General features: G+C 36.4%; 1 protein-coding gene across 2 annotated transcripts in view; it reads right to left on the bottom strand.

Moving 5' to 3' along the window:
* The window catches only part of TBC1D22A (TBC1 domain family member 22A), a 180,182-nt gene that overhangs the window by 10,597 nt on the left and 143,351 nt on the right, over positions 1-26,234 (bottom strand). For both annotated transcript variants that reach the window (XM_037387552.1, XM_037387553.1), the window contains one exon: positions 22,790-22,885. In XM_037387552.1, coding sequence (XP_037243449.1) covers positions 22,790-22,885 — 96 coding nt within the window. The remainder of the gene's footprint in view (positions 1-22,789; positions 22,886-26,234) is intronic.

The raw sequence follows: 26,234 nt of genomic DNA, 5'->3' as shown, positions 1-26,234 counted from the left end.
AAAGCACAAGAGAGAGGATCACCCAAGCCACACAGGTTCTCTCAACATACAAAACCAACAACATCCCCCCACCCACCCCCCAATCTCTATCTGTTCCTTGATGCCTTAGGAGAAAAATATATGGAATTGCATTTCCTTTGTACCTCTTAGAAGAAATGATGCTTCAGCTGGCAAAAAGTTCCAAAAGTGCTTCAACAGACAGTTAGGCTGAGACATTAATTCAAATTAACACAATATAATTCAATTGTACACAACAAGCTAAAAAATAAAAATATTCTGAAACAGCATAAATACTATGTAAGAAAGATAATTAACAACTGTGCTCAAGACATTTTTCAGTCTGTTTGGGGACAAGAAGAAACAGAAATCAGAATTAATCTTACTGTATCACACAATAACATAAATCTATCAAGCTTTGTCAGAAAATATACACTGCTTTTTACCTCCTGATATTTTACATAGAAGTTGCTTTACCTAATTCTTTATAAATCAAAATGGAACAATTTATATCCTTTGGATCTTTCACCAACATTATGTTATGACTCCAATCTTTACCCTCATTACAAAGCAATTCAAATGCATTCTAGAAGATAATCATACTCCCTCTCAAGCTTTGTTTTACAAGGTTAAATAAGCCACATTCTTTTAATTCTCTCTGCTAGGGCCAGTTCTTCATTTCCCAGTCTATTGTTGTTTTTGTAAACATAATTCTGAAGAGATTACATAAAAAACAAACACATAATTCTCATGCGAGTCCCAGAGAGATGCAATTTTTCAAAAGCATATAGACAAAGAATATATTACTGGGACTACGGAAAAATAATAATTCTAAATGGAGTACATGGAAGCTCTAAGGTACATACAAATATCCTAAGGCCCTAGAGTTCTTAGACAATTACAATACTAACACATTTTATTTATATACTATTTAATCACCTTTCTTACATACCACTATACTGATAGAAATAGAAACCTACAACTTCAGCTTCAGTCAGCCAGAACTTGAGATCAAATTTCTATATAAGATGATGAACGCCTCAACTTCCATGGAAAAGAGTTTGCAAACCAACAGCTGAATACAGGATTTATTCTTTGCTTATCTACAAACCAACAGCCTCCAGACACAGACACAGAGAACCGAATGTCTTTTCAGTACAGTGGGTGACAATGGGCTGGGTTAACCTTTTCTGACTGCTGATTTTTAAGATTTGGAAGATTAAAGTCCTAAAAGAATTTAGCCCATGAGTAGCTCTTGGTAATCCTAGTCCGTATATGTAATGAAATAAACAAGTTTACTCTCTAAAACTTCACAAAAATCTGCATGTTGAAAGCAGTGGCCCCTGTCATGGTATCAATGCCCAGCAGAGTGGTCTGGCCGAGGAGCGCTCTGACAACTCCAGAGCAGCTCCAGATCGGTCACCAAAGATCAAGCAAGTAAAAATCCTTAATTTTCTACTATGTAAGGACAAATCTTACTAAAAAGATGGTAAAAGCAATATGGAGAGAGAAATACTGTTTCCATAGCAATTATTGTAGCATGACAAAATTATATCTTTTATAAAACCATACCTTGTGGATCAAATACCATTTTGTTTAAATAAATGAAAATGACCAAATGATGTTTAAGGGTTTGGCCAAAACTGTAGTAACAGTTCTAGTGGAAAAATACCTCAGTGGCGCATTACATGGTATAACGTAAGTGTTTGATGGGCTGGTTTGCCCACAGTGACTACATCCCTCACCTGTTAGCAGGCAGATGAGAGGAGGAATTCCCGTATTTATCACAGCAATCTCCAAGAGAAGAAACTATTGCACAGCTTGGAAGATACTGCTGTTTCTCACAGGAAAGAATAAAGACATCAACTACATGAAATATAACTTTCAGAGGTATGTTGCTGGTGGCAATTTCGGTTTGTTTTAACAGGCCTGCCCGCAAGCTGGCAATTCAGAGGCAGCTCCATGCTCTCTTTTCTCGGGGCAGCAATCTTTAAGAAAGGATGTGGTAGAGAACAGCAGCTATTAAGGATTTCAAATGTCCCCGTTTAGCCTGTTGTCCTATGCAGATCAGCACCTGAAACTACGCATGCGATGAAAAAGAATTAACACAAAGCTTTAGTGAATCAGTTCCTGAGGACTGGATGCGACCATTGCTATTCACTCAGCTAACAGCAAGCAAATGCTACTTTGCAGAAAACAAATTAGTATGGGATAAATGGGAGCTCCTACTATATTTGCAAAGGGATGTCTATTGTAGAAAACACTATAGAGAGCAAACGACTTGTCATGTATAAAGATCTTGCTCTTTATGGCAGCTGAAAGAGCTAGCTAGGAGGCTATGATGGCAATAATAAATCTGCTGTAACGGCATTTCTGGAAGAATTTTAAATCCAATTTGTTTACAAGTACATGACAAAACAATAGGCATTTTAATTCTTGTTATTTTTACTGTCTTGCAGTTGCAATGAGACAATTTTGTTGTAAGATAGCAAAATCTACATGCCCCAGCATTTAGGAAACCATAGGAGAGCACAGAAGATTGCAAGAAAGAAAATTAATCCTTCTCCATCTGCTTGTCTCAAAGAAGGGCATATGTCACTTCATCCTATTATTCAGCTCATACTCCAAAAGCTTTTAGTTTCTCTTTGTTCTCTTATCGGTAGTTTTGATTGAGTTTGGTAGTCAAGTGTACAGGCTCCCGTGATTTTAGTCTTCTCCAGGGTTACACACTGATAAAGCCAATAATTGACATTGTTATGCAGCAGTTTCTGCTGAAGAAATAAACATGGAAAGAAAACAGTTTTCTTTGTAGAGAGATGTCTCCAGTGACAGCTGTGAATTACCAACTAAATGGAAACCCTGCCAGTGCATTTAGTTTAGCAGGTCACTTAAATTGCTCAGGAAGAGCAGGATTTTTTTTTCTTTGTTTCAGAAAATCCTTTTTATATTGAAATGGAGAAAACACAGAGATCCCTTTGTGGTATTTACTGAAAATAAATAAAAACATTTGTTGATGAGAGAAAAATAACTTATAGTTATCATAAAGTCCTTTTTCTGGAAACTTACAGGACAGTAAAATCGAATTGTCATTGTGTGGAAGATTTGATTTAAAACTTGGATAGTAACAGCACCTCTGTAAAATACAGCCATAAAGCAAGGCCTACGGGAAATCTCTCCGGATTATACCCTCCCTGCATCACATCCTTCCCTTCCTTTAGCAGCAAGCAGGCCAAACACAACTGACAACTCGCGCAGATAAGAGGGGCCCCTAATCTTGCAAGGTGTTCCTCCCCGCCTGCAAAATGCATTGCTGGACCTCTGCGGAGTACCCTCTCAGCATCCTTAGAGCTGTAAAGCTCTGAACAGAAATCAGATGCATTTCCTGTTACCTCATATAGGCTTCCAAGATAAGGAAAGACACAACCTACTGTCAGAACAAAAGTAACTTTGTTTTAGAGTTCAATTATGTACTTGGACATGGTGATAAAAATTAAAAAATAATAATGAAAAAAGCAGTGATTACTCAACAACTTTTTTAAACAAAATTGTGCTTTTTCTCTGCAACTAGGGTACACAGGGATCCAAATTTAGACTTATATTTTATGATAGCAATGTGGTTCTAACAGTGTGCTGCTTAGTCAGTACAGGTAACTGCATATCACATAACCAGACATCAAAATGTTTAAGAGGTAACTGCATGAAGGCAAAAACATTATACATATTTTAGAAATGGCAACTGCTATTTCAAAATTGTACTCTAAGGCCAATTCACTGTCTGTTTCAACAACTGTGAGAACTTCAGATGTTTTCTGTATCTATACACGATAGCAACCATGTATGTCAGTGGGAGTATTATGTGTCAGATACACAACAGAAATTCTGGGCTGATTCCTAGAGTCATAGATGCTAAAGCCAGGAAAGATCATAACTTATCTTGGTCTGACCTCTTGTGTAGATACTAGGAACTAAACCTGAACCTTTTTTTTTTTTTCCTCCTTTCAGGAAAAACATCAATTTGAAAACCTTAAGAGCTGCAGAAATTCATTACTTATTTTGTTAGTGAGTTAGGATTTTTTTTCATATCCAATTTCTCATATAATCATCAATTCAACTATTGGTTTTACTTTTGACAAATTCAACATCTTAAGCACTTCAGTCATCCTCTCTGAACCCTCTCTCTGTCTTTGACTTCAGACAGCAGAACTGGATGCAATATTACTGGATGCAATTCCAGGGCCAGGTCGGATGAGGCTTTGAGCAACCTGGTCTAGTGGCAGGTGTCCCTGCCCATGGCAGCAGGGTTGGAACTAGGTGAGCTTTAAGGTCCCTTCCAACCCAAACAATTCAACGATTCTACAATTTGAAAAAAAAACCAAACAAAAAAACCCAAACAACAAAACCAACAACAAAAAACCACACCCAAAACCAAACAAACCTCCAAAAGGCAAAACAAGCTCTTATATTTATTAATTTAAGAATCCAATTACCTCCATGTGCCACAGCATCATTATGGGAACTCATATTGAGTGAGCTGCCAGCAATGCCCCTGAGGATATTTTCAGAAGCCATGCATCCCAGGCTACAGTCCCTCACTCCAGAGACATGACCTGTTCTCCTTATCCTGTATTTGCAAAAATTTTTCATTTCACCATATCAACATACAGCTTGCATGAAGAGGTTAACTGAACAAGTGATTCGAGACTGGTTTATGTAACTGCTCCCTTCTCCTCACTTTGCCAGAATGGTAAATCTGTGTCATCCACAGATTTTTATTATCCGGTGTTTTATTAATGGAAATGCTGAATAGCATCATGCCAATTACTGATTCCCACAGAAGTTCACTAGACAAACCTCCTTGTGAACATGATTAGCTAAAAAATATTTTTTAGTCCTCCTGGTAGGATGTCATATTATGTTCTGCTGATACTGTTCAATGCTATCTAAAAATAAAAAGAAAATAATAACCACAGTATGAAATTATTATCTTGCACATTTACATCTATCAACTAAATACATAATATCACCAAAGAATAAAATCCAGTTTCACTGTCTGGTCTGTTATCTAGTATAGTTTCACTTTTCAGGAATAAAGATAGAAAAGAAGCTGTTAGGAATGACACTACAGAAAGGAAGTTTCATATGTTTTTCTTAACTGACTGTAAGAAAACTGGATATGTAACTAGATAAATAATAATTATTAGAAAAATTCTAAGTAAAATGGATAGAATTTAATACTTGTAATTAAAACTATACCTTTATTACCTTCATGAACATAGTATTTTTCTTCCCACAGGGTCTTCTGAGACAGATCAACAAAAATTGTCATCACAGGCACAGGAAGAACTTACATGTTACAAGCTTGTCATCAAAATCCATAAAGGAAAATAAAGGTATTTTTTCAGGCAATAAGAATAAATATTATTATTGTTAGCTGGACACTTTGTGGACTAGAAAACCAGTCTCTTTACAGTATTATCCTCTGATACGTTAGAGCTTCCCTATCCATGGTCTTCCTGAAAATTAGGAAAAGCCTTTGGACAGCACTCTCAAGTGTACAATGATGCCTACCCATGAAAAGAACAAACCCATTGCTAAGAAGAGTTCTGATAAGCTGCAAGTGGTAGATACATTAACTAAAAGTAATTGTAGATTCAAAATCTTCATGGAAGAAAAAATAAATACCTCAGACTACCCAAACAGCTAAAAGTATTCAAAATAATTTTAACTGGAGAGGATTTCTGTCTGAAAAGTAAAAAAACCCCACCTCCATAAACAAAGGTAATAAAACGTCAAATGCTTTCATTACAGTTTCACATTAGTGACCTACATTGTATCACTTACTGGTAAGTGATCATGCTGCCACAAGGGAAATGATAACACGCTCAGCAAGACTGAAATGGGATGAGACAGCATCCTTGCAGCCCCAGCAAAGCATGAAGCCAGTCTACTTATGACGGCTGGAACCACTCCAACCCTGATGCTACCTCATTTACTTTCTAATATTCTGTTGAGATGCGAAGTTGCAGTACAGATTTGGAAAGCTACAACAATCCACTGTTGATTCATGCTGTTAAATCACGCTGTTATTACGTTATATTTATGCCTCTATCACACTGCTTTATGATGGGAGACTTCATTATGGTCAGAGTCAGAGCAGATGATGAATGACACGTGCAGAAGAAACAACACTTGCCTGCATTAAAATATATAAAGTCTACATACATCAGATGAAATTAATTCTAGTGATAAAGCAGCATTACAAGTTTCAGATACAGACACACAGAACTGTATTTCAATGATTATACAAACACACAGGCATGTTTTGCCAAATGAAAGATTTAGCTGTTAATCACATGAGGACAGCAGTTAAGACTGCAACAAGAGTTCTTTTTCTTTGATCCAAGAGACTATATTTATCTGTGTGCTCTTTGTATCTTCAGGAATTCTGTGCTCTGGATTTTTCTAGTGCTTCTTACAGTGCATCTTCAGCAACCCTATTTAGCAACTATAATCAAATGATTTGAAAAAAGATTCCTAGGAACCTGAACAGCAGGAAAAGATAATAAATCATTCTCTTCTATAATTTCACCCTCTGGATTACTGACAAGATTTTATCTGAAAAGCCAAAACTTGGACACCTCTAGATTTTAATACCTGATCTGATGTCAAATGGGTAGATTGAAACATTTCTAAAGAAAACACGCTCACAGATGTCACCTACATAAGACAGATGACACAATATATAACCTGAACAACTGAAAAAATTGTTAAAAGTATGAAATGTTTAAAAATTGGTAAATCTTAGTATATACCCAGTTTGACTTCTAGCAAAGCATCAACATCCTTAACTTGGGTATGATTATACATTTAATGCAGAGTGAATGGGCCAAGAAAGAAGATACATTAAGGATCAGCAGAGCATCAGCTGCAAACATGACCCATCTGCATTTCAGTCACATAGCTACAGCTGCTCTTAGCTAGTAACTAACCAGCAGCTGCTCCTTCAATGATTTTGACAATTAGACTGTCCCTTCTTCCATCTCCTCCTTGCATCCAGGGTAAAAATGCTCTTACCACACTATCAAAATTAATATAAATTTATGTCTGAATTTCAGAAATATTACCAATATACACAAGTGAATATAGCAGCAATCTGAAATGCTTTACCATAGTGCTGCTGCTTTTATGCAAAACAGACTGAAACATGCATCCTTTACGTAGATATATGTGTGAAAATCATGCAAGTAATGTAAACCTTATCTTTGCACTAAATTTTCCATTAGAGGGCTGGGTAATTAGCCAGCAGAAAACTCTCTTACATTTACAACGTGAGCAAATTTTAGTAACCAACTGTAGATGAAAACATAACCAACGAAAGCAAGCCCAAACACTATGGACTGATTTTTTAAAAGCTTTTCTTATACTTTAGGTTTCACCGATATAAGCTAGTTAAGAGATGGAAGTCTTGTGGTCCAGTGTGAGGTCCTACTGATATCCTTGGAATCCCTTATACTACTAAGTAGGGCTTTAATGGAATAAGTGATGTCAGTAATAACAAAGCACAGAATTCACCTGAGTTCTCAGATATTTTGAGTCATAGTGATGAACTTTATCTTCTGTGAAAATAATGACTGACTACATACTATCATCTGAATAAAAAGGTGTCATTAATATGTGGCCATCTTTCAAAACAGAACTGAAATTTAGAGATTTGCCCATAAAAATATTGTGAATAAGAACTCAGGTCTCACTTTTAAGTTGGTCCTTATTCCAACTACTAAACATTACTGTGCATTGATCACCTGAAGGAACTTCCTATCAAAAACTTCATATTTCAATCTCTAATTTTGATCATGTCTTAAATTCAGTCATTTCATTAGAAAGTATAATTTTGGATACTGAATTTCTTTTGCTGAATATCTAGACTTTAGTCACTCTGAAATATTTTCCGATCTGTTCAATTTTGTGATATCCATTGAATTACTTAAGGAAAAATAACATGATCTAAAATACGTTAAGTTAAATTTGTATTTATTCTGTGTCTAATTCTCTCCTCATGAAGTCTGTAGAAATGGGCATTACAAAGGAAATGTTAAAACACCTTTCAATTTCATGTTTTTAGCACTAATTATTTTTTTTTGGTCCACTTTCTCAGTTCTGTTCATACTCCCCATATCACTTTTGGTGGTATTAGTTTCAGTATAATTTGTTGACCCACTGATAGCCTAGCATTGCTTTTCTACAGTAGTTGTCTTCTATTATGTAGATATTTTTGTCCTAAGGCTCAATATGTTAAGACAGGCACTTTACTGAAGACAAAATATGATAATTCTGCAATTACGACAAACTCAACATTTAATCCGAGGAAAAAATAATTATGATGAAACCATTCACAATACAGCACAACTGCCATGTAGCAAAAATGAAATCTGGACTGATAAGAACATCCAATGGAATCTGCAAGAATTAAAGATCCCATCCAGTTCCAAGAAGTGTACGGTTCTGTTAAAAGGAGATAATTCAAACATCACAGAAAGTTATACATTATGTGCTGTTTCAGTGCACTAATGAAAGTTGGAATGTAAATAAATAATATATTAAAAAGAACAGTTGTGTTTTGTGGGGTTTTTTTTGTTTGTTTGTTTGTTTTTTACCAAATAGATAGCATAGACAGTCTTTTCTGATTTGGATGTTTTGGTTGGGTTTTGGTGGTTTTTTTTGTTGTGGTGTTTTGGCTTTTTTTTTTTTTTTTGGTGGAGATTCAATACCTTTGAAATTTTGCCCATCCTAAAATTTCTGGTTGTAATTTCATTTTCTGTTGGTAGAAAGTCTTACCTAGTTTTGGTACTCCCTTAAGATCAGCAAAGAACAGCATATCCAGAATGAAACAGCACTTTTTCAAAACAGGGATGACACAACAACGTGGATGTAAAAACCTCAGCTCAGCTTTTCATCTCATTTCCTGCCTGGATCTTACATGCAGCATTAACAATGACAGGCATTAGTCTCAACTATAAAATGGGAAGAGTAAAACCTTCACATCTTGATAAAACACTCTGCAAATTATACTTGAATTGCTCTGCTTATTTGCAAAATATTTTTGGGTTTGGAGCCTATTTATTGAACTTATATTTTATTGTTTTTTTAATGTGCCCAAGTGAGTATGCTTTGAAAATAAGTACGACTGTATTTATGTAACAGCAGTGTGCCTCTGGAGCCCTGAGGACCTACTCAAAATATTCAAAAGACTATGCCTTTTTTCTCTCCATGTACAACTTTTCAACAGTAGCATTTACTAAAAATGGTGAGTTGCATTTGTCAAATAACTCAACTGAAGTCAAATCTGATTTATTATTCTGGTTCACTTGAAGCCATCCAAAGACCTGGAGGATTATCAAGGAACTACCTCATGGGGAAGCGAAGGAAAATCGGTCCTTATTTTAGCATCTTTCTGTCCTGGTTTTGGCTGCAACAGAATTAATTTTCTTCTTGGTGGTTGGTACAGTGCTGCGTTTGGGATTTAGTATGAGAGAATAATGTTGATAACACACTGAAGTTTTAGTTAGGGTAAGCACTACCTAGCAGTAAGTCAAGGACTTTTCAAATTTCCCATGCCCTGCCAGTGAGCAGGTGCACAGGCAGCTAAAAGGGAGCAGAGCCAGGACAGCTGACCCAAAATAGCCAGAGGGTTGTTCCATACCATAGAACGTCATGCTCAGTATGTAAACTGGGGAAAGGTGGCCGGGGGGGCTGACTGGTGCTCGGGGTCTGGCCGGGCATTGATCAGCGGGTGATGAGCAACTGTATTATGCATCACTTGTTTCTTTTTCCCTTAGGTTTTATTCCTCTTTTTCCCTCTCTCCTTCATTACAATTAATATTGTTGTTGCTGTTGTTGTTATTTTTTTTTTTTTTTAACTTTTTTCCAATTATGATACTATTCTTATCTCAACCCACAGGTCTTACTTTTTTCTGGTTGTCTTCCCCATCCCACTGCGGGAGTGTGGGGGATAACTGAGTGAGCAGCTGCATAGGATTTAGCTGTTGGCTGGGGTTAAACCACAACACTGCTTATTAGACAAATTATATTCTTCATATCCATTGGGTTTATGTATATACTTTTCACCTCATTCTTTTTTCTAGAATAAGTGAAATAGAATTCTATTTCAATTATGACATACAATGCAATTTTTAGATGCAGTCAGAACTACTTAACCATTCCAGCTTCTCACATAAAAGTAAATACAAATTTGTGCCAAGACCATAATTTTAAAAGTTTACCAAAAGTTATTTTTTTTTTTAAAAAAAAACACTTATTGACAAAATTACTAATTACTTACACACTGTCAAAAGTCCTCTTTCTTGAGGACTGATTTATGAATTCTAGAAGAATGTTACATTTTCATAAATCTGGATTCATTGTGCCATGTGCAGACTTGCAGCATTAATGATATGTGTTTTTCTGAACACTACAGATTTGCTAAAGCATTTCACCCTGTACGTTCTGTAGTTAAACATAATAAACCTGTGGATCCCCTGTATCTTGGAAAAAACTTTATTATTTTTGTTTGTTGTTTGTTTGGTTTTTTTTAAAAAGAAAAATAACTATCATCACCCTGTGTAATATCCTGATAATACGTAGAAACATAAAATACATATGGGTGCCATCAGTTGTAACAATACATCTATGGTTCTGTTTTGAAAAAAACCAAACAAACCACCAAAACAACCACCACCAAGAAAACATGTAACTCATTAGAAACAGCATTGTAAAATTATTTTCTCATCTCAAACAGCTGGATGACAGTAAGTTACTTCCCATGTTTATGACACTGTTGTAAAATAACTATTATAGAATTTTATCTTACTTTTTGTAATCACTTCTGAGTCTTTTATTGAGAAGTATAATTCAGCATAGATTAAAGTTAGATGTAGTGACCAAACAGAAAGTTACAGAGTTTCCCAGTATAAATACCCATGAAGTATCTGGAGAAATCACTTTATATGATTGCCATAGGTCCAGTCAGTGAGTGACGTTTGCATCATTTCTGCTTTGTAGTTTACTCCAAACAACAACAGCATAATATGCTACAAAATCCAGCATCATTTAACCATGGCAACATTTTGTCATTTCTAGATTTTCAGAATATACATACTTAAGGGAAAAAAAAAAAAAAAAAAAGTCCAAGTACTGCTCTTCACCTCAGGAAAATGTTATCCATCATTAAATACCTTATGTGTGAATGCTTTAGGAACTCATCAGAATGTATGTATCCAAAACCTAGAGTTTCTATAACACTGTTCAGAAAGAAACCTTTAAAACAACAATGATTATACTACATTTGGTCCAGGCCAATGTCATTCACTCCAAAAGTTGCATTTGCTATTAATTTTTGTTGCTACATCTGGGCCTATTTATTGGGTGTCAGTTCATTCTGCAAGGACAACTTTCAACAAAAACAACTGAGTAAGGGACATAAAGCCATATTAAACATTTTCCTGCAATTAAAACAACAACGTTAATGAAAACAATAGAGGGGAAAAAAACAATCTAGCACAAATTTCACCAAGCAATTTTCATTAAAAAATTGAGAATTAATTCCTGGGGCAAATAGGAAAAGCTAACCAATGACACTGTAAGGTTAATGGGATCAATCTAATCACATTCAAAATATGCAATTTTCAGAGAGTATAATGAAATAAAGATTTCGGTAAACTGCAGTACTTTGCAGATATGTAACACTAGGTAGTTAGCTTTACAAGACTGAACTGTGAGGATCCTACAGTTTTTACAGTACCCAAGTTTAAGAAAAATTATTACTACGCCACTGTTACTGGAATGATCTCTAAAGTTCTATATTCAGTAACTCTTCATGTCCCCTGTTTTTTGTAATCCTTTGCATTTCCTTCAAGAAACACTGATTCTGAAGAGACTGTTACAGTACGTAGTCAGGGACCAAGTGATATGTGGGTAATACCTTTTTTTAGGTTGCTCTGCTTATTAGCCTCTATGCAAAATGGGTAGTAATGAAAAGGTTTAAAGCTAATCAATAAAATGCATTAAATCAGTTATTGACAAGATTATACAAAGTACATAGTATGATTTTACAGAAGAACTGTAAGTAAAATAAAAATGCACTCTAGAGTTCACTCAGTTACAGAAAAGGGATAAATTTCATTATTAAACAAGAGTTAAAATTATTAGGTTCAGAAATAGAAATTAGGCATTTGTTGGTACATTTAAAAATCATCTTCCTATGACTCCCACATGGATGTGTTTTCCACCAAAAACATCTTGGATTCAAAGCTGTAATACTAAATTCCTTAAACTCAAATAATAATAATAAAAAAATAGAGCTGCACACAAAGGGGGAACACTTAGGACTCTCTCATAGTCAAGTAACTCTGGCCCAAAGAATGAATGCATGCAGAAGAAACATACATATTTACCATGAAAACATTCAGAAATTAAAGGTACCTTTTTCAACTGATACAAGTTGTACAAATACTATATTCCACAGTTTTTGTCCACACCAAAACAAGTTTTACAAGTGGAATTATGTTCAGCATCTCTTCCCTCTATACAGCAGTCGCCACTGGATTTGCTCCTGGATGCCTAAGAGCTTTCATCCCTCCTCCTTACTGACAAGGTCCCTAGTAACAGTCGGTACAGGAACTGATACATGGGCTTGCAAAGAGACACTCAAATCTTCAAAGTAGTCTTCAAGGAATATTCAATATTCAGACCACTAAATGTAGGCATTTAACAGATTAATTCTAATTTCTGCCAATGCCATGATCTCTTGTAACTAATAGTGTGACATAAATATTTGCAGAGCATAAGGTGAGATCAGAACGACGGATTCACACTCATGTCTTTCCTCTGACTACAAATATAACTTAAAGTGACTTTATTTCTGATTTAGACCTGGCTCACAATATTGGCTTTATTTCATTAATCCTTAAGCCTAACTACGTAATGTAACCTGTTTTCAATATAACTGGTCTCTGTAACATGGTGCATATCTACATATAATATTTATACTGAACTATTCACCTGGTTAACATCTCTCTTCTGTTACTTAAAAGATTAATATTTGAAAAATAAGGAAGACAAATATTAGCTAATCAGCTAATGTTGCATATAATTGATTCAGTACATACAAATGACCGCTCATTTTGTCATATAATTGCTTTGCTCTTTTTGACGAACACAGAAAAATAATAGAATTACAACTTGGTCCTAATAATATAAGGTATTACAACCTCAGCTGTCAAATATACTACATCTGTTGTCAAAGGTTTTGTTCTACATGAACGAAGGGGTAGAAGTTAATGAATTGCTGTATATTGCACATGAAATCCAAGCACAAAACTGCACTTTCAGTGCTTACATTTGAACTTTTTAATTTGATGCATCATCTAAAATTGCAACTTTCCCTGACTATCACAGAAGCTAACTATTCCAATAGCAACCTAATTTGGAACTAACTGAAGAAAAATACTGTCTAAATGCAGTATTTCAAATGGCATGAACACTTACATGGAGGTAAAAACAGAGTATTCAGTATTATAAATTACTAAAATTTATATTATATTACTATAATAGCCTCTTGAAAATTATATTTTAAATAGTAAACAAATATAAAAATGTTACATACTCATACTTGTGTGTACTGAGTTAAAATATGTCACTCATTAGAACAATTTGCAGACATGAGATTTATTAAGACCCTTGCTCTCCAAGCATACTTCCCACCTACTTGCAAGAAAAAGTAACTGGCGATCACTGGAAAACAACGCTCTATTCTTCTTACCTCTTCCACCTCTAGAAATAGCCACTGTAGCTTTTACCGTGCTGTGTCTCATTCCCTTTTAGATGTTCTCAACTAATGTGCTTAGGGAAGAAGGCATTTATTACTATGTCCCAGTATCTTGATTTTCAGATTTGTCAAACTCCTGAGTAGTAAATGACTTGATAAATGCATGTGCCTTGAAATTACACCTAAAACAAGTCATGGTAAAAATGAAATTAAAGTTATTAAATCTCAGCACTCAAAAAGTACAGTTAAAAGTATTTATAAGATTAAAACAATAAATATATTTCTTCTGCTTTTACCAATACCAAAACCCGAAGACTGTTGTCCTGTTTCTTACCACCAAGGTTTCACCCTTCTACTATTTCATGCTGCATTTCCAAGAAGAGAGGTCCTACAGATACAGTACGCTGGTCCTGTAGAGCTAGTCTCCTTCAGCAGGGATTTTGAAAATTTCTTTCTGTTTCGGTAATCCTACTTCAGTTTAAATTATTTTTAATTTAAATTATATTCTCTAGACTAGAAGATGGGTCTGTTAAAAACTAGGCAGATCTTCCAAGGTAAGCCATGGCCGCAGTAATTAGGTATTTACCTCTTTCCATAAGCAGCTAGATCTGCTACTCAAGGATTTTGCTCAATTGCTTTGGAGAGAGCATGGCTTAGTTTTCACTGACCCCTGTGATTTATCTGACAAGATCAGATCAGTTCATAGCACAGAGTAATTTCCGAGTTTCAGCAGCAAATATATATACTCAAGCTACTAACAATTCGGTATCATCATACTATAACTTGCAATTTTACTAGGTACAACTGATCAAAATATTTTGAGGAGTACCTACAACTTCTGGGAGGAAGTGTTAGGCTTGAAAGAGGGCAACACAAACAGATGTAGAAGTTTCAAATTCAGATAGAGATCCTAAAACTTATGTGTATTACTGGAGGTAAGTTAAATACTACTTTTTTAAAGAAGCCAGACATGAGTAATGTATTATTATTATGAACTCTTGGCCAATAAACTCAAGAAAAAAAAAAGGGGGGTGAATTTAGGTATAAAACTATGCACATGGCTATCTGAATACAATATAAATCAGAAGTGGTTTTTTTTTGTATGGTTGGGGTTTTTTTAATGGTTTTTATTCTCAGCTTTGTACATTTCAAGCCAATTTTTTCAGGACAACCAATGTATAAAATAGGAAAAATAGGCCTACAGTCTCATCAGAAGGAAATGATCACAGAAAGCTACACTGAAGCTTCAGAGGTAAGGAAAGGGTAGTGTCAGGAGTTTTATTTCCTTTTTCATGCTTCTTAAACCATTTTTAGTGTACTATACAAACTGGTCAGCATCTTCCAGTAACTTTCTAGACAGAGGGCAACTCCTCCTCCTGATACAAGGCAAGTACCACTACTTTCCCAAAGTTAAAAGAAGGATGATGTACAGTCTCTCTTATATTTTAGTTTAATATTGAAATTTTGCAATAATAATTTCTGTAGGACAAAACTTGTATTTCTAAGAATATATGATAAAATGTCTCTGTTTAATCTACAATATACTTACATGTGGAGATCAAGTAAAGATACTCATGATAATCAAAAGATGCAGAAGCTTTTGATCAAATTGAGTAGGTTTGCTAACAGAGCAGTTAAATTGAGACTGTAATAACTGAAGACGGGACCAATGGACACACGATGTTTTTTTCCCCCATAAGACTGCATTTAGATACAAGTTTTACCAGTCACCTCATTCTCTGTTGATTAAGCAATTTGCATTCAAAAATAATGTCAGTAACTTTATTGTAAGTTGGCTCTTCTCAATATAAATAATTTAACAGTGCTAACTCCCAGTCATCTACTACTCGTACTCAGAGATTAAGGAGCAACCTCTTTAGATTGCTAGCTATGATGTTCAAAGTCTAAAACAGCAAAGCTTACAGTTTCTTGCAACATGTGACAATATATTGAATGTCTTCCAAAAGTGCTCACAGCAGGGAATAAAATCACAGCAATGTTAGTAGTCAGGCTCTTTAAAGTTAGAAAGATTTCCATGTTCACAGTCCTTCACTCTTTACTGGTTTTGGTACTTTCACAGAAAAGACCCTGTTAGCTTCTGCACACGGATGAGTGAGGGCACAGGATCCAGACCCACAAAACTATCTAATCATAGAGGTTACAGAAAAGAGGGGTAAACACTCCCCTGTTCAGAAAACTAATCTGTTCAGAAACATTACTTTTTTTTTTTTTAATGAAGAAGCATTTATTTTTACTGCAGTAGCAACAGGAACTAAATTTCTAGCACAGTACACACCAAGAAGCTAAATTAAAAATATATTTATTAGTTACGCCTCATATCATAAGAAGTGACAACTCCTGTACTTTAATGCAGAAAAAGTAACTATTTAAAAATTCACATCATAGACTAGGAACAAGACCACAAAAGATTAAGGAAACCTGTATTACTGTAGTTGAGCATAAACAGGTGGTATAAAATTATGTTTCTGATATAGGAGCAGGTCATATAGCAGATAAACACTATGAAGGATATTAACATTAAACTTTTTAAACTAAAACCTGTTACTTATGCAGACAGCAATATGAATTTAATTTGTCTTCCAAGCATCTTGTTTATTCAGTCACCTCTGTAACTATCTACTTACTCCACTTTCAGGGTGCAAAGTTTTATTATTTAACCTGAGTAGCTGTAGCAAATATACACTGACAGGTGTATGGAATCTGATTTGTTTCTTTAAAATCTTCTCTTTCAAGTTATTTTAGCTCATGTACAAGAATCCACTTTAACAAAAATGTTAGCTCATGTGAAAAGTGAAATAAAAAATATGCCCATAATAAATGCAATAGTCCAAATGCTGATAAATACAAGCTACAGACTCCTTTGTGATTGTATCCAAGGCTGTAATACTGTACTGATGAAAACTGGCAGACAAGTCCAAGAATGAAATAAGGAGACAAAGCTGGAGGGGCATGGAACATTGGGAGGGGACACAGCCAGGACAGCTGACCCGAACTGGCCAAAGGAATATTCCATACCATATGGTGTCATGCTGAGCGTATAAGCTGAAGAAAGAAGGAAGGGGAGGGACATTCAGCGTTACGGCATTTGTTTTCCCAAGTTACCGTTACGCATGATGGAGCCCTGCTGTCCTGGGGATGGCTGAACACCTGCCTGCCCATGGGAAGTAGTCAATGAATTCCTTGGTTTGCTTTGCTTGCCTGCACGGCTTTAGCTTTACATGTTAAATTGTCTTTATCTCAACTCACAAGTTTTCTCACTTCTACTTGTCCCATGCTCTCCCCCACCCCACTGCAGGGCGAGCGAGCGAGCGGCTGCGTGGGGCTTTGTCACCAGCCAGGGCTAAGCCATGACAGCCTCCTCCGCTTTCATGTGAAAGAAGGGGGCAAAGTATCCAAGTGAGCTGAGATTTAGGAAGAAGAGTAGATAGTAGCAAACCTTCTAACCTTACACTAATTCCAATTAAGTAATCATTGAAAAGGGAAGGAAAGGCAAAAGAAACTAAAGGTTCTGACAGCACTCACTCCACCACCAAGCTAAAGATGCACTTCAAAGTCACCCTCTACCTGACTTTCCTTAAAATGCAGGCCCTGTGAAATGTTTCACTATCCTCTGAAACAGGCCTCCATCTTAAAACTAATGTATACAAAACCTAAGTTTTACAGCAAAAAGAAACCTGACAACAACTTCATAAGGCATGAACATTTACATATGTGGTTACAATGACCTTAATTTCCCTAAAATTGTATTGATCATGTGATGGCGGAAGATGGTGGTTCACATTAGCATTTGAACTATCATTAGCTTGTAATACTGCACCATAAGTAAACGTGAAAAAAAAAAGAAAAGCATTTGTCTAAATCTTAATAGGACAGACAAGTGTGAACATACTCATTCTGGTCATGAGGTCAATAAGGCTTACTCCCTAGTATTTATGTAAAAAAATGATTAAATCATCATTATTTTAAAGGTTATATAAATCAGAATAAAGGACAGTCACTACCATGAAGATTTTATGGCTCAAGTATAAACCAAGAGACAACAAATTCACAGAAAAATGAAAAGAAGCAACGCAAAACTAGTCAATGTGATTGTAAAGCGCCATCAACAGACTCAAGCCTACCTGTCAAATCTATTCTGGGTTGTGCAGAAAAACAGAACTTACATAAGGATTCAGAGGAAAGTAACTGAATATCTGCATTAGGTGCCCTATTTAAGCAAGACGGTCAACCTAGGAGATAGCACAGATACTTTCTTGCAAGCTCAAGTACGTGATGAGGCTGTCATCACAGGCTGATAAACTGGCAGTCAGCATCTCAACACGGAATATGAGATGACACTAAGGTGTTGGAATTAGTCCATTAAAGGCTCTGAAAGAGAAAGCATCTAAGTTTTCCTTGGCGCTATAAAGGAAAGGGAGCTAAAGGAGATGCAAAGCAAGAAAAAATGATGGATTGAAAAATGATCTTTACAGCTTCTTTGCAGTCTGGGTGAATATAAATGAAGCAAAAATGCATTTGTCAAAGCCAAAGAAAAGGACATCACAGTAATAAAGATGTGAGCTGATGACAGCATGGGTGAAAATGTCTGTTAGACAGACAGAAAAGCCTGTATCTTAGAATCATGAAGAAGAAAAAATCTGCAAGACAGATTCCTTACCACAACATATTGAATATATTTTTGTAGCTCAGCCACGCCAACAAAATGATAACTTACTTAAAATGAAAATTTGGACTAAATCTCCAATACTTAACAGTTAAACCAGTGTCAGTCCAACATTACTATTAGCCTATATTCAGTTTGACAGCTGAATCTAGTCCCTGAAGTCCTGTTTCCTTACAAATCTTTCAGATACCTTGTACATGACACCATTAAACTCAGCCATATTTTCTATTAATGTTTTAATTCTAAATATGCTCAAAATCATGCAAAATGAATGTTTTATCACTTAACAGCATCAACTATTCACAACTCTCAAGAATTCAGAAGAATTCTGGACTTATTGCTGTAGTGATGAAAATGGATTACACTATGTCAAAGTAACACATACTGATGAATAGGAAGGTCTTCATTACTTGCATCCTTAATCACTTAAGCTTAGATAGTAGAAATTAAATTTCACATTTGGCATTCACATCTCAAATCATATTTTATGACATTTAAAAACCCACTGTGTTTATAGCTATATTAAATTTCCTGCTTTTTTTTCATTTTTTAATCCGACACTAGTATGGAACCAGTGAATTAACAAAGAACACTTATACCATCAACAGAAAAATCACAAGCCAAGAACGACCCATTTGGTCCTATAAAACACATTGGTTACAAAGGAAAACTTGAGCCAGGATTAAAACGTCTTCTGTTTCCTGCCTGCCCACTGTGTTCTGTGTTCCCCCACATGTGAGGTACGAATAGAGCTACAGAGCTACCCAAACCAGCTTTCTGTACCTGGGTATGTGGAGCATCCTACGTAGGTTAAAGCAGACCCTCTGTAGAAGTGAGAACCGTGAGAGAGTAACAAGCTCTAATTATAACTAAAACTCTATCATTCTTTTCAATAATATTAGTCTTTGTATTATACGTGGGCATGAAATATTTAAAATGTCTACCTGAACACATACCGGTATAATTTCAGTTATAAAAAGTGACCCTGGGAAATTTCGAAAACTGCATGTAGCAAATTTTGTTCTCACTATATAGTATTGCATCACATAGCTCATTGCATTAAATAGTAAATTTCCAAACAGGATTAAACCTGACTAGAAAGGTTACTGATACCTCTATTAAGCAGGACAAAATGTAAGCAACTATAAACACCTAGCCAAACAAAACCATTTGACATTTCCCTCCTCCCCAGCTTCCTAAAAGCAAACGTTTTCTCTTGGGACACTGCAGTTTGAAATAGCTGCACTTCATTCTCCAGTGTACTGTATTTTATAGTAGTCAGACAGAAACAGTTTATGAGGACACAGAATGAAGAAGTGACATGTGGAAGGTCAAGAGGTCCAAGTTTTTCTATGGCAGAAAGATGGGAAAACTTCTGCAGACAATGTTGTAAATTGTTCTAGATTTACATATAAAGCATCACCTTTCTCCTCACTTGTCTGTTGCTAAAACTTACATTAACCTGCAAATCTCATGTTTCAGAGGAAGTCTACACTGATATCTTACACTAGACCAAACAGACAGCAATGAGAACAATAACTTGTTCAAACAGATTAAAATGAAGACAACTTCTGTCATGACTTGATTATCATCTTACAGTGAAAAAACTTTCCTACGTTGTCCTACAAACATGAAAAATACAGGATTAACATCAGTTTTATATGCTTGTGTTACAAGTTTATATATAAGCTATTTATATACATGTATACCTATAATACACACATATGATTATTTGAACATTTGGAGGTCTGAGTTGGAACATCTATTTCTTCCTCTACTTCCTTTATCAAAACTTGTTTCCACTGATACCATAACATTTAGTTCTACAGATGTAAACCAACGACCAGATAGTTTTCAGGTTGTATCACTCCATAGTATTAGTCCAGCCAGCCTAACTCCTTTCATTGCAGAATGTCTTTCTCTGCTAGACAACAATACACAAAAAGCCACCCTAAAACAAGAAGCACACACACGTGTGCTCTCTGTAAGAAGGAAGGAACTATTATCATAGAGGGCTGAACATTTGGCGTATAAGTCAATTAACTCATCTATTGATGTGAGGAAAAATAAACATCATACTTTTACTGATTGCTTAGGTTGCAGCAAGACATACTTAAGAGGATGGAAACAAGCATCTCCAGAGCAAAGAGTATTTTCTATCATTGTCTTGACTGTAACATTACTGATAATATACTTGATCAAATAATAAGCAAAAAGTATTGCATAACCAAGTCTTTTAAAACTGGTCTGTGATTCAAAACCTGCTCAGTGCCTCATCTGGCATATCACCACACCTGGTGTTCTGGGGAAATTATCCTGCCTTAAAATTCCTGTGAGGATTTTAATTCTACTGAAAGAGGTAAAACAGACACGTAAAAGAGCAGCATGAGTTTTCACAGCTGGAACTAAAGAACCAGGCCCTCTGACTGAGAATTAGGAGAGACTTCCCTTATCTCAATCATCTGCAGAAAAACAAATACAAGCCCTACCACGTGAAAGAGAAATGACTGGATGCATGTTTTGATGATTCTTGATACAGTTTGCAGAATGAAAAATTTAAGTACAAAAGGTACTATATAGCTATGACTTCTCAATAATGTGAATTCAGAGCAATCAGAGTACTCCAATAGCACATCCTGAACTCCCCAATTTTCCAGACTAGTTTAAATGTCTATTTCTTGAGCTACTACTTTGAAGACTAGGCAATGGTCTACAGCTATTATTAACAAAGCAGAAGAATAACAGATTTCGTTCTTGCCTGTGGGAGAGAACTATCATTTGGAGAATTGATAACACATTCGTTTAGTCATTTTAAAAGGTCATGTACACAACAAAGAAGGCCAAAGCTTTAAGTGATAACATATGATAGTGATAAAACTAGCACAAGTCTACAGATCCTCAAAATTATAATTGCATTTCTATGCTGTAAGCAAGCTAAAGCAGCGTGATGAATGTGTTCCAGTGTGTTCCTGATTTATGTACTTTGTAGTCTAGCTTACATAACCCATAAAGCAATTAATCCATAAAGAAATACCTTGATTATTAAATAAGCAAACAAACCTGAACATATGTAAGGAGAACAAAGCAAATCTTCATAGTAACGTACCTTGGGATTATTATTTACTTTAAGCATAGTTGTAATAGAGTCGGTACAGAGGGGAAAATTATGAACTTCGGTGCAGGAAATCAACAGGAAAAATTTAATAGGAAGGATTAAAAGTGAACAATTGTAGTTGAGAGGCATGGCTGCCAACATTAAAGTTGTTTTTGACAAAATAACATAAATTGAGAAAATCTGACAGCATCAGCAGGTAGCATAAATTGATGTTGTTATGTTGTGCCCTTAGGCATTTATTTATTGCAAACATAGGCAATGTTAAAGTGCTCTGAATAAATCATTTTATGAAGAAAGATAAAATAGATTGAAGCGATACACAAATTTACACAATGGTTCATTTGTACAGGGCGACAGAGTTCAGTCAGATGGAGAGAAAATATGCTGGTAACGGGCAGTTTCCCCAGGGCAGGCCATGGGGGGGGCTCTGCAGCGTGGCTTGTTTACCGTCAGCCTGTAAACAGGACTTCAAGGCCTTCCAGGCATCGCATGTGTATCACAGGGTAAAATTCAATATAAAGGATTTCTATGGAAGTGAACTGTCACCAGTTCACAAACATAACTGAACTGCTACAGGGGTATGCAAATGGTTTCCCTATTTGCCATATTCAAATCTCATTTCAAACAACTCCCTGGTAACGTTCTTTGCTGCAAAAATCTAAGGTTTTGAAATGTAGGGACCCGAAGTAAATACTTTTACAGTCTTTTTATTTCCTACTGAAAAAAAGGCTCCTTACTTTAAAAGGCTGCTTGCCTAGCTTTTCTGAAAGAATGAAGTCACTTCGTTAACTGTATGCTGTTATATTATACAGATAAGAAATTATAAATAAATAACTCCAGTGATGCATTTCAGATTTAAAAAGAAAATCCAGTTACCTTGTCAGAAAATCTTTTTCTGAAATACCAAGGCTCTACTTGCAGCAGTAACTCCAGAAACCATCTTCCCAAAGTCTGTCTCAGTTAAAACAGTATTTCTTTTCCAGAGTAGAAAAGGAAAATACATCTCCTACTGCTTAGTCTAACAGTTTTGGAGCAACTCTAACAAACAGTCAGACACCGTCAGTCTTGCTGCAGCTGCTACTATTTTGTCATAAATTTATCTCCAAGTAACGCTAGGAAGCCAAATTTAATAAATACCACCCTGTGCTTGGAAAATATCCCTTTTACTTACTTGAAAATCTTTCTCTTCCAGGATCTCTTTCCTCCACCTGACAAGGAAGGCAGCACAGACGTACAAGTGGAAGTGAGAAAACCCCTCTGGTTCAGACTAGAAAAAATAAAAATAGATCATCCTTTCAGTACACAAACAATACTTTTGAGCACCATATACCCCAAGTGTAGTTTTATGGCATTCACTGCTAACTACAAATGTCAGCTACATCTCTCTCTTCGTATCAGAAGCTCGTTTGCATTTCATCTATGCCAGAACTATCACAGCTATTATCTGTAACGGGAATTACGGGGAGGTATTCATCCATTTCTTATATTTAAATTCCTTCTTTACAGATGTGTTTTTAGTCCCTGATGTTATCTATCAGGTTATATCTGGCATGAAATACTGCACTGCCTAGCTCAACATTCTGGCGTGAACATATGCTTCATCTCCGTTACTAAGGGCAAACTGTACTACTGCTAGTAGCTTTTTCTTTATAAGTTCTGCTGTAGGAAATCATTACGCATTTTAAAAATAAACCTGGTCTGTATGTGACTGAATTAGAGGTTTTTATTAAAGCAGAAAAATCTACTCCCTGTAACGCAAAACATTTACAACTCAGATTTGTATTCCGATTGCCGAGACAATCAGCTGTGGAGCAGGCACGTTGTGCAGTATGGCGGGGGATCACGGTGCACAGGGGGTTCCTGAGCCAGGGAAGCCCCCGGGCAGCACCAAGACCTGCAGGAGAGCAGCACGGAGGCGTCGGCAGGGCCGGGGGCAGCAGTGGCCATCGCCACTCACACCAAGGGCAGCCCCTAGGGGGCGCTGCGACCAGAGCAACTCTATGCCTCGATCTCCAAGAGGAGACCAGTGACAAGTGGCTTTCCTCCTACGGGGGCTGGTGCTGTTCAGCATCGTTGTTGGCAACATGGACACTGGGACCGAGTATACCCTCAGCAATTTTGCTAAGGACACCACACGGTGTGGCACAGTTGACACAGCTGGAAGGAAGGGATGCCATCCGGAGGGACCTTGAGAGGTGGGCCTGTGAAACCTCATGAAGTTCAACAAGGCCAAGTGCCAGGTCCTCAGTGTCAGTTGGGACAATCCCAAGCACAAATGCAGGCTGGGTGGAGAATGGATTGAGAGCAGCCCTAAGGAGAAAGACTTGGGGGTGTTGGTTGATGAGAAACTCAACATGACCCCGCAGTGTGTGCTCACAGCCCAGAAAGCCAGCCGTACCCGGGGCTGCACCAAAAGGAGCGTGACCAGCAGGTTGAGGGAGGTGATTCTGCCCCTCTACTCTGCTCTCGTGACACTCTGTCTCAAGTACTGCATCCAGTTCTGGGGTCCCAGCATAAGAAGGAAATGGACCTGTTGGAGCGAGTCCAGAGGAGGGCCATAAAGATGATCAGAGGGCTGGAGCACCATTCCTATGGAGAAAGGCTGAGAGAGTTGGGGTTGTTCAGCCTGGAGAAGAGAAGGCTCCGGGGAGGCCTTACAGCAGCCTCCCAGTGCCTAAAGGGGGCCTACAGGAAAGCTGGAGAGGGGCTTTTTGCAAGGGCATGTAGGGATAGGACAAGGGGAATGGCTTTAAACTGAAAGAGCCTTTAGAGGAGATAAAAGGAAGAAATTCTTTCCTGTGAGGGAGGTGAGCCCCTGGCACAGGCTGCCCAGAGCAGCTGTGGCTGCCCCATCCCTGGCAGTGTTCCAGGCCAGGCTGGATGGGGCTTGGAGCAACCTGGTCTGGTGGCAGGAGTCTGCCCATGGCAGGAGGGTTGGATCTAGATGATCTTTGACTTCCCTTCCAACCCAAACCATTCCACGATTCTACAATCTGCAGCTTTCTGTCCTAGTTCAAGTAAGTAGATTCAGTCACTTTATAAAACTCCCCCTAGAAATTACAGTTTTTATAAGTATATGCAAGAGTTTAGAAAAAATTGTGATCCTACTTGTAAAAGACTTCTACTAAGTTTTCTCATATTACCAAATTAATCTTAGATTTTATTTGCTATACCACTGAGAACTGAAAAAAAGATGATATTTAATTATCAATGTGATTATGGTGAACTAATGCTATGTAACATCTCATTAAAATAACATTTAAAAATAATAATTATAAAATTAAGCTACATAATTTGAGAAATGTAGGGATACTTAAATGCTCATATCTAAATAATTTATAAGATCCAACTGTAGTGCTTTAAAAGTATAAGGGTTTTTTTAATATTCTCTATTGGTCATTTTAAACTGCAGTTCACTCTTTAGAAACTACAGTGTTCTGCTAAAGTAAAGATACTAAATAAAGAACTAAAATAGCTTCTTATGTAAAACATAGCATGATAAAATATCTATTTTATTGCTATTTAACTTCGAAGAGCACAGTATTTCCATGTAACATTTTTAACAGTGCAATAAAGTACCGTTACTGACCTCCACTGTCACAACTGAAGTAAAAATATTCTCCTCCTAGTCTTTGTTCTCCTTTACCCTGGACTGACAGCAGCGCACAGTGCGCTACACCATGTTAGCAGCTACAGAAACCACAGACCATCCTGTCCACCAAATCAGCAAGAGTCAATGCCAGTTATTCACAGGGAAGTTTTAAATATAAAAGTGTAGTTGTGGCTGAAAACAGTAGTTCCTTAATTCTGGAACCAAAAAAGGAAGATTCTGATTATAAAATCCTGTGATATTTCTCCTACTTTAGGAAAACACTCTACTCGAGTAACGTTACCTGAGTAACATGGTAAAATCTCAGGACAGACAAAGCATATGGTAATTTTAATTCGACTTGTCTCTAGAGTTTGTCTTAATCAGAAAAATCAAAGTGAAGTCCACTTAAAAACAGCTTTACAGAATCATGTACCTACTACCACCCTCCCGAAAAATCCACATCATCTACTTTAGTGTTTACATTTCTCTTGGGATAGAGAGTTAACATATATAAAAGCATAAAACCATACACCAAGACGACATACTTGTAAGCAAAGTGCTGGTATCACTTATCATACCAGAAACTATTGTGGCACTATTTAAATAATCAAACACAATTCTAAAAAAATGCAGAAATCCAATTCTATAGAAAACAACCCTCTTACTACTTTCTGTAAATAAGTTTACAGAACTTGCAGTATTTTTTTTATATTCAGCCTTTTAAAATCTTTTATAACATTTTCATCTCTAAAATGAGAAAAAAGTATTTTAATTTTTTTTTTTAAATTAAGTATAGAAACAGTACTTCTGGTCTATTTTTTCTCAGCACTGAACTGCAACCAATTTCTCACTTTTAACATGAATTTTAAAAATGTCCTTTCAAGCAGTAGCTTTGTAATCATACACGGAAAGTTTCTGTTATTTTGGTATACACAACGTTATCGCACAAAAATGACAACCTTTCTTCAAATTCGGGTGGGAAACAGGGTAGTAATGTGGAATGAAAACTGATTGTGTTTAAGAC

This window comes from Falco rusticolus, chromosome 5, assembly GCF_015220075.1.
Source record: "Falco rusticolus isolate bFalRus1 chromosome 5, bFalRus1.pri, whole genome shotgun sequence".
Taxonomy (NCBI): Eukaryota; Metazoa; Chordata; class Aves; order Falconiformes; family Falconidae; genus Falco; species Falco rusticolus.
This window is presented reverse-complemented; position numbering and strand designations above follow the sequence as displayed.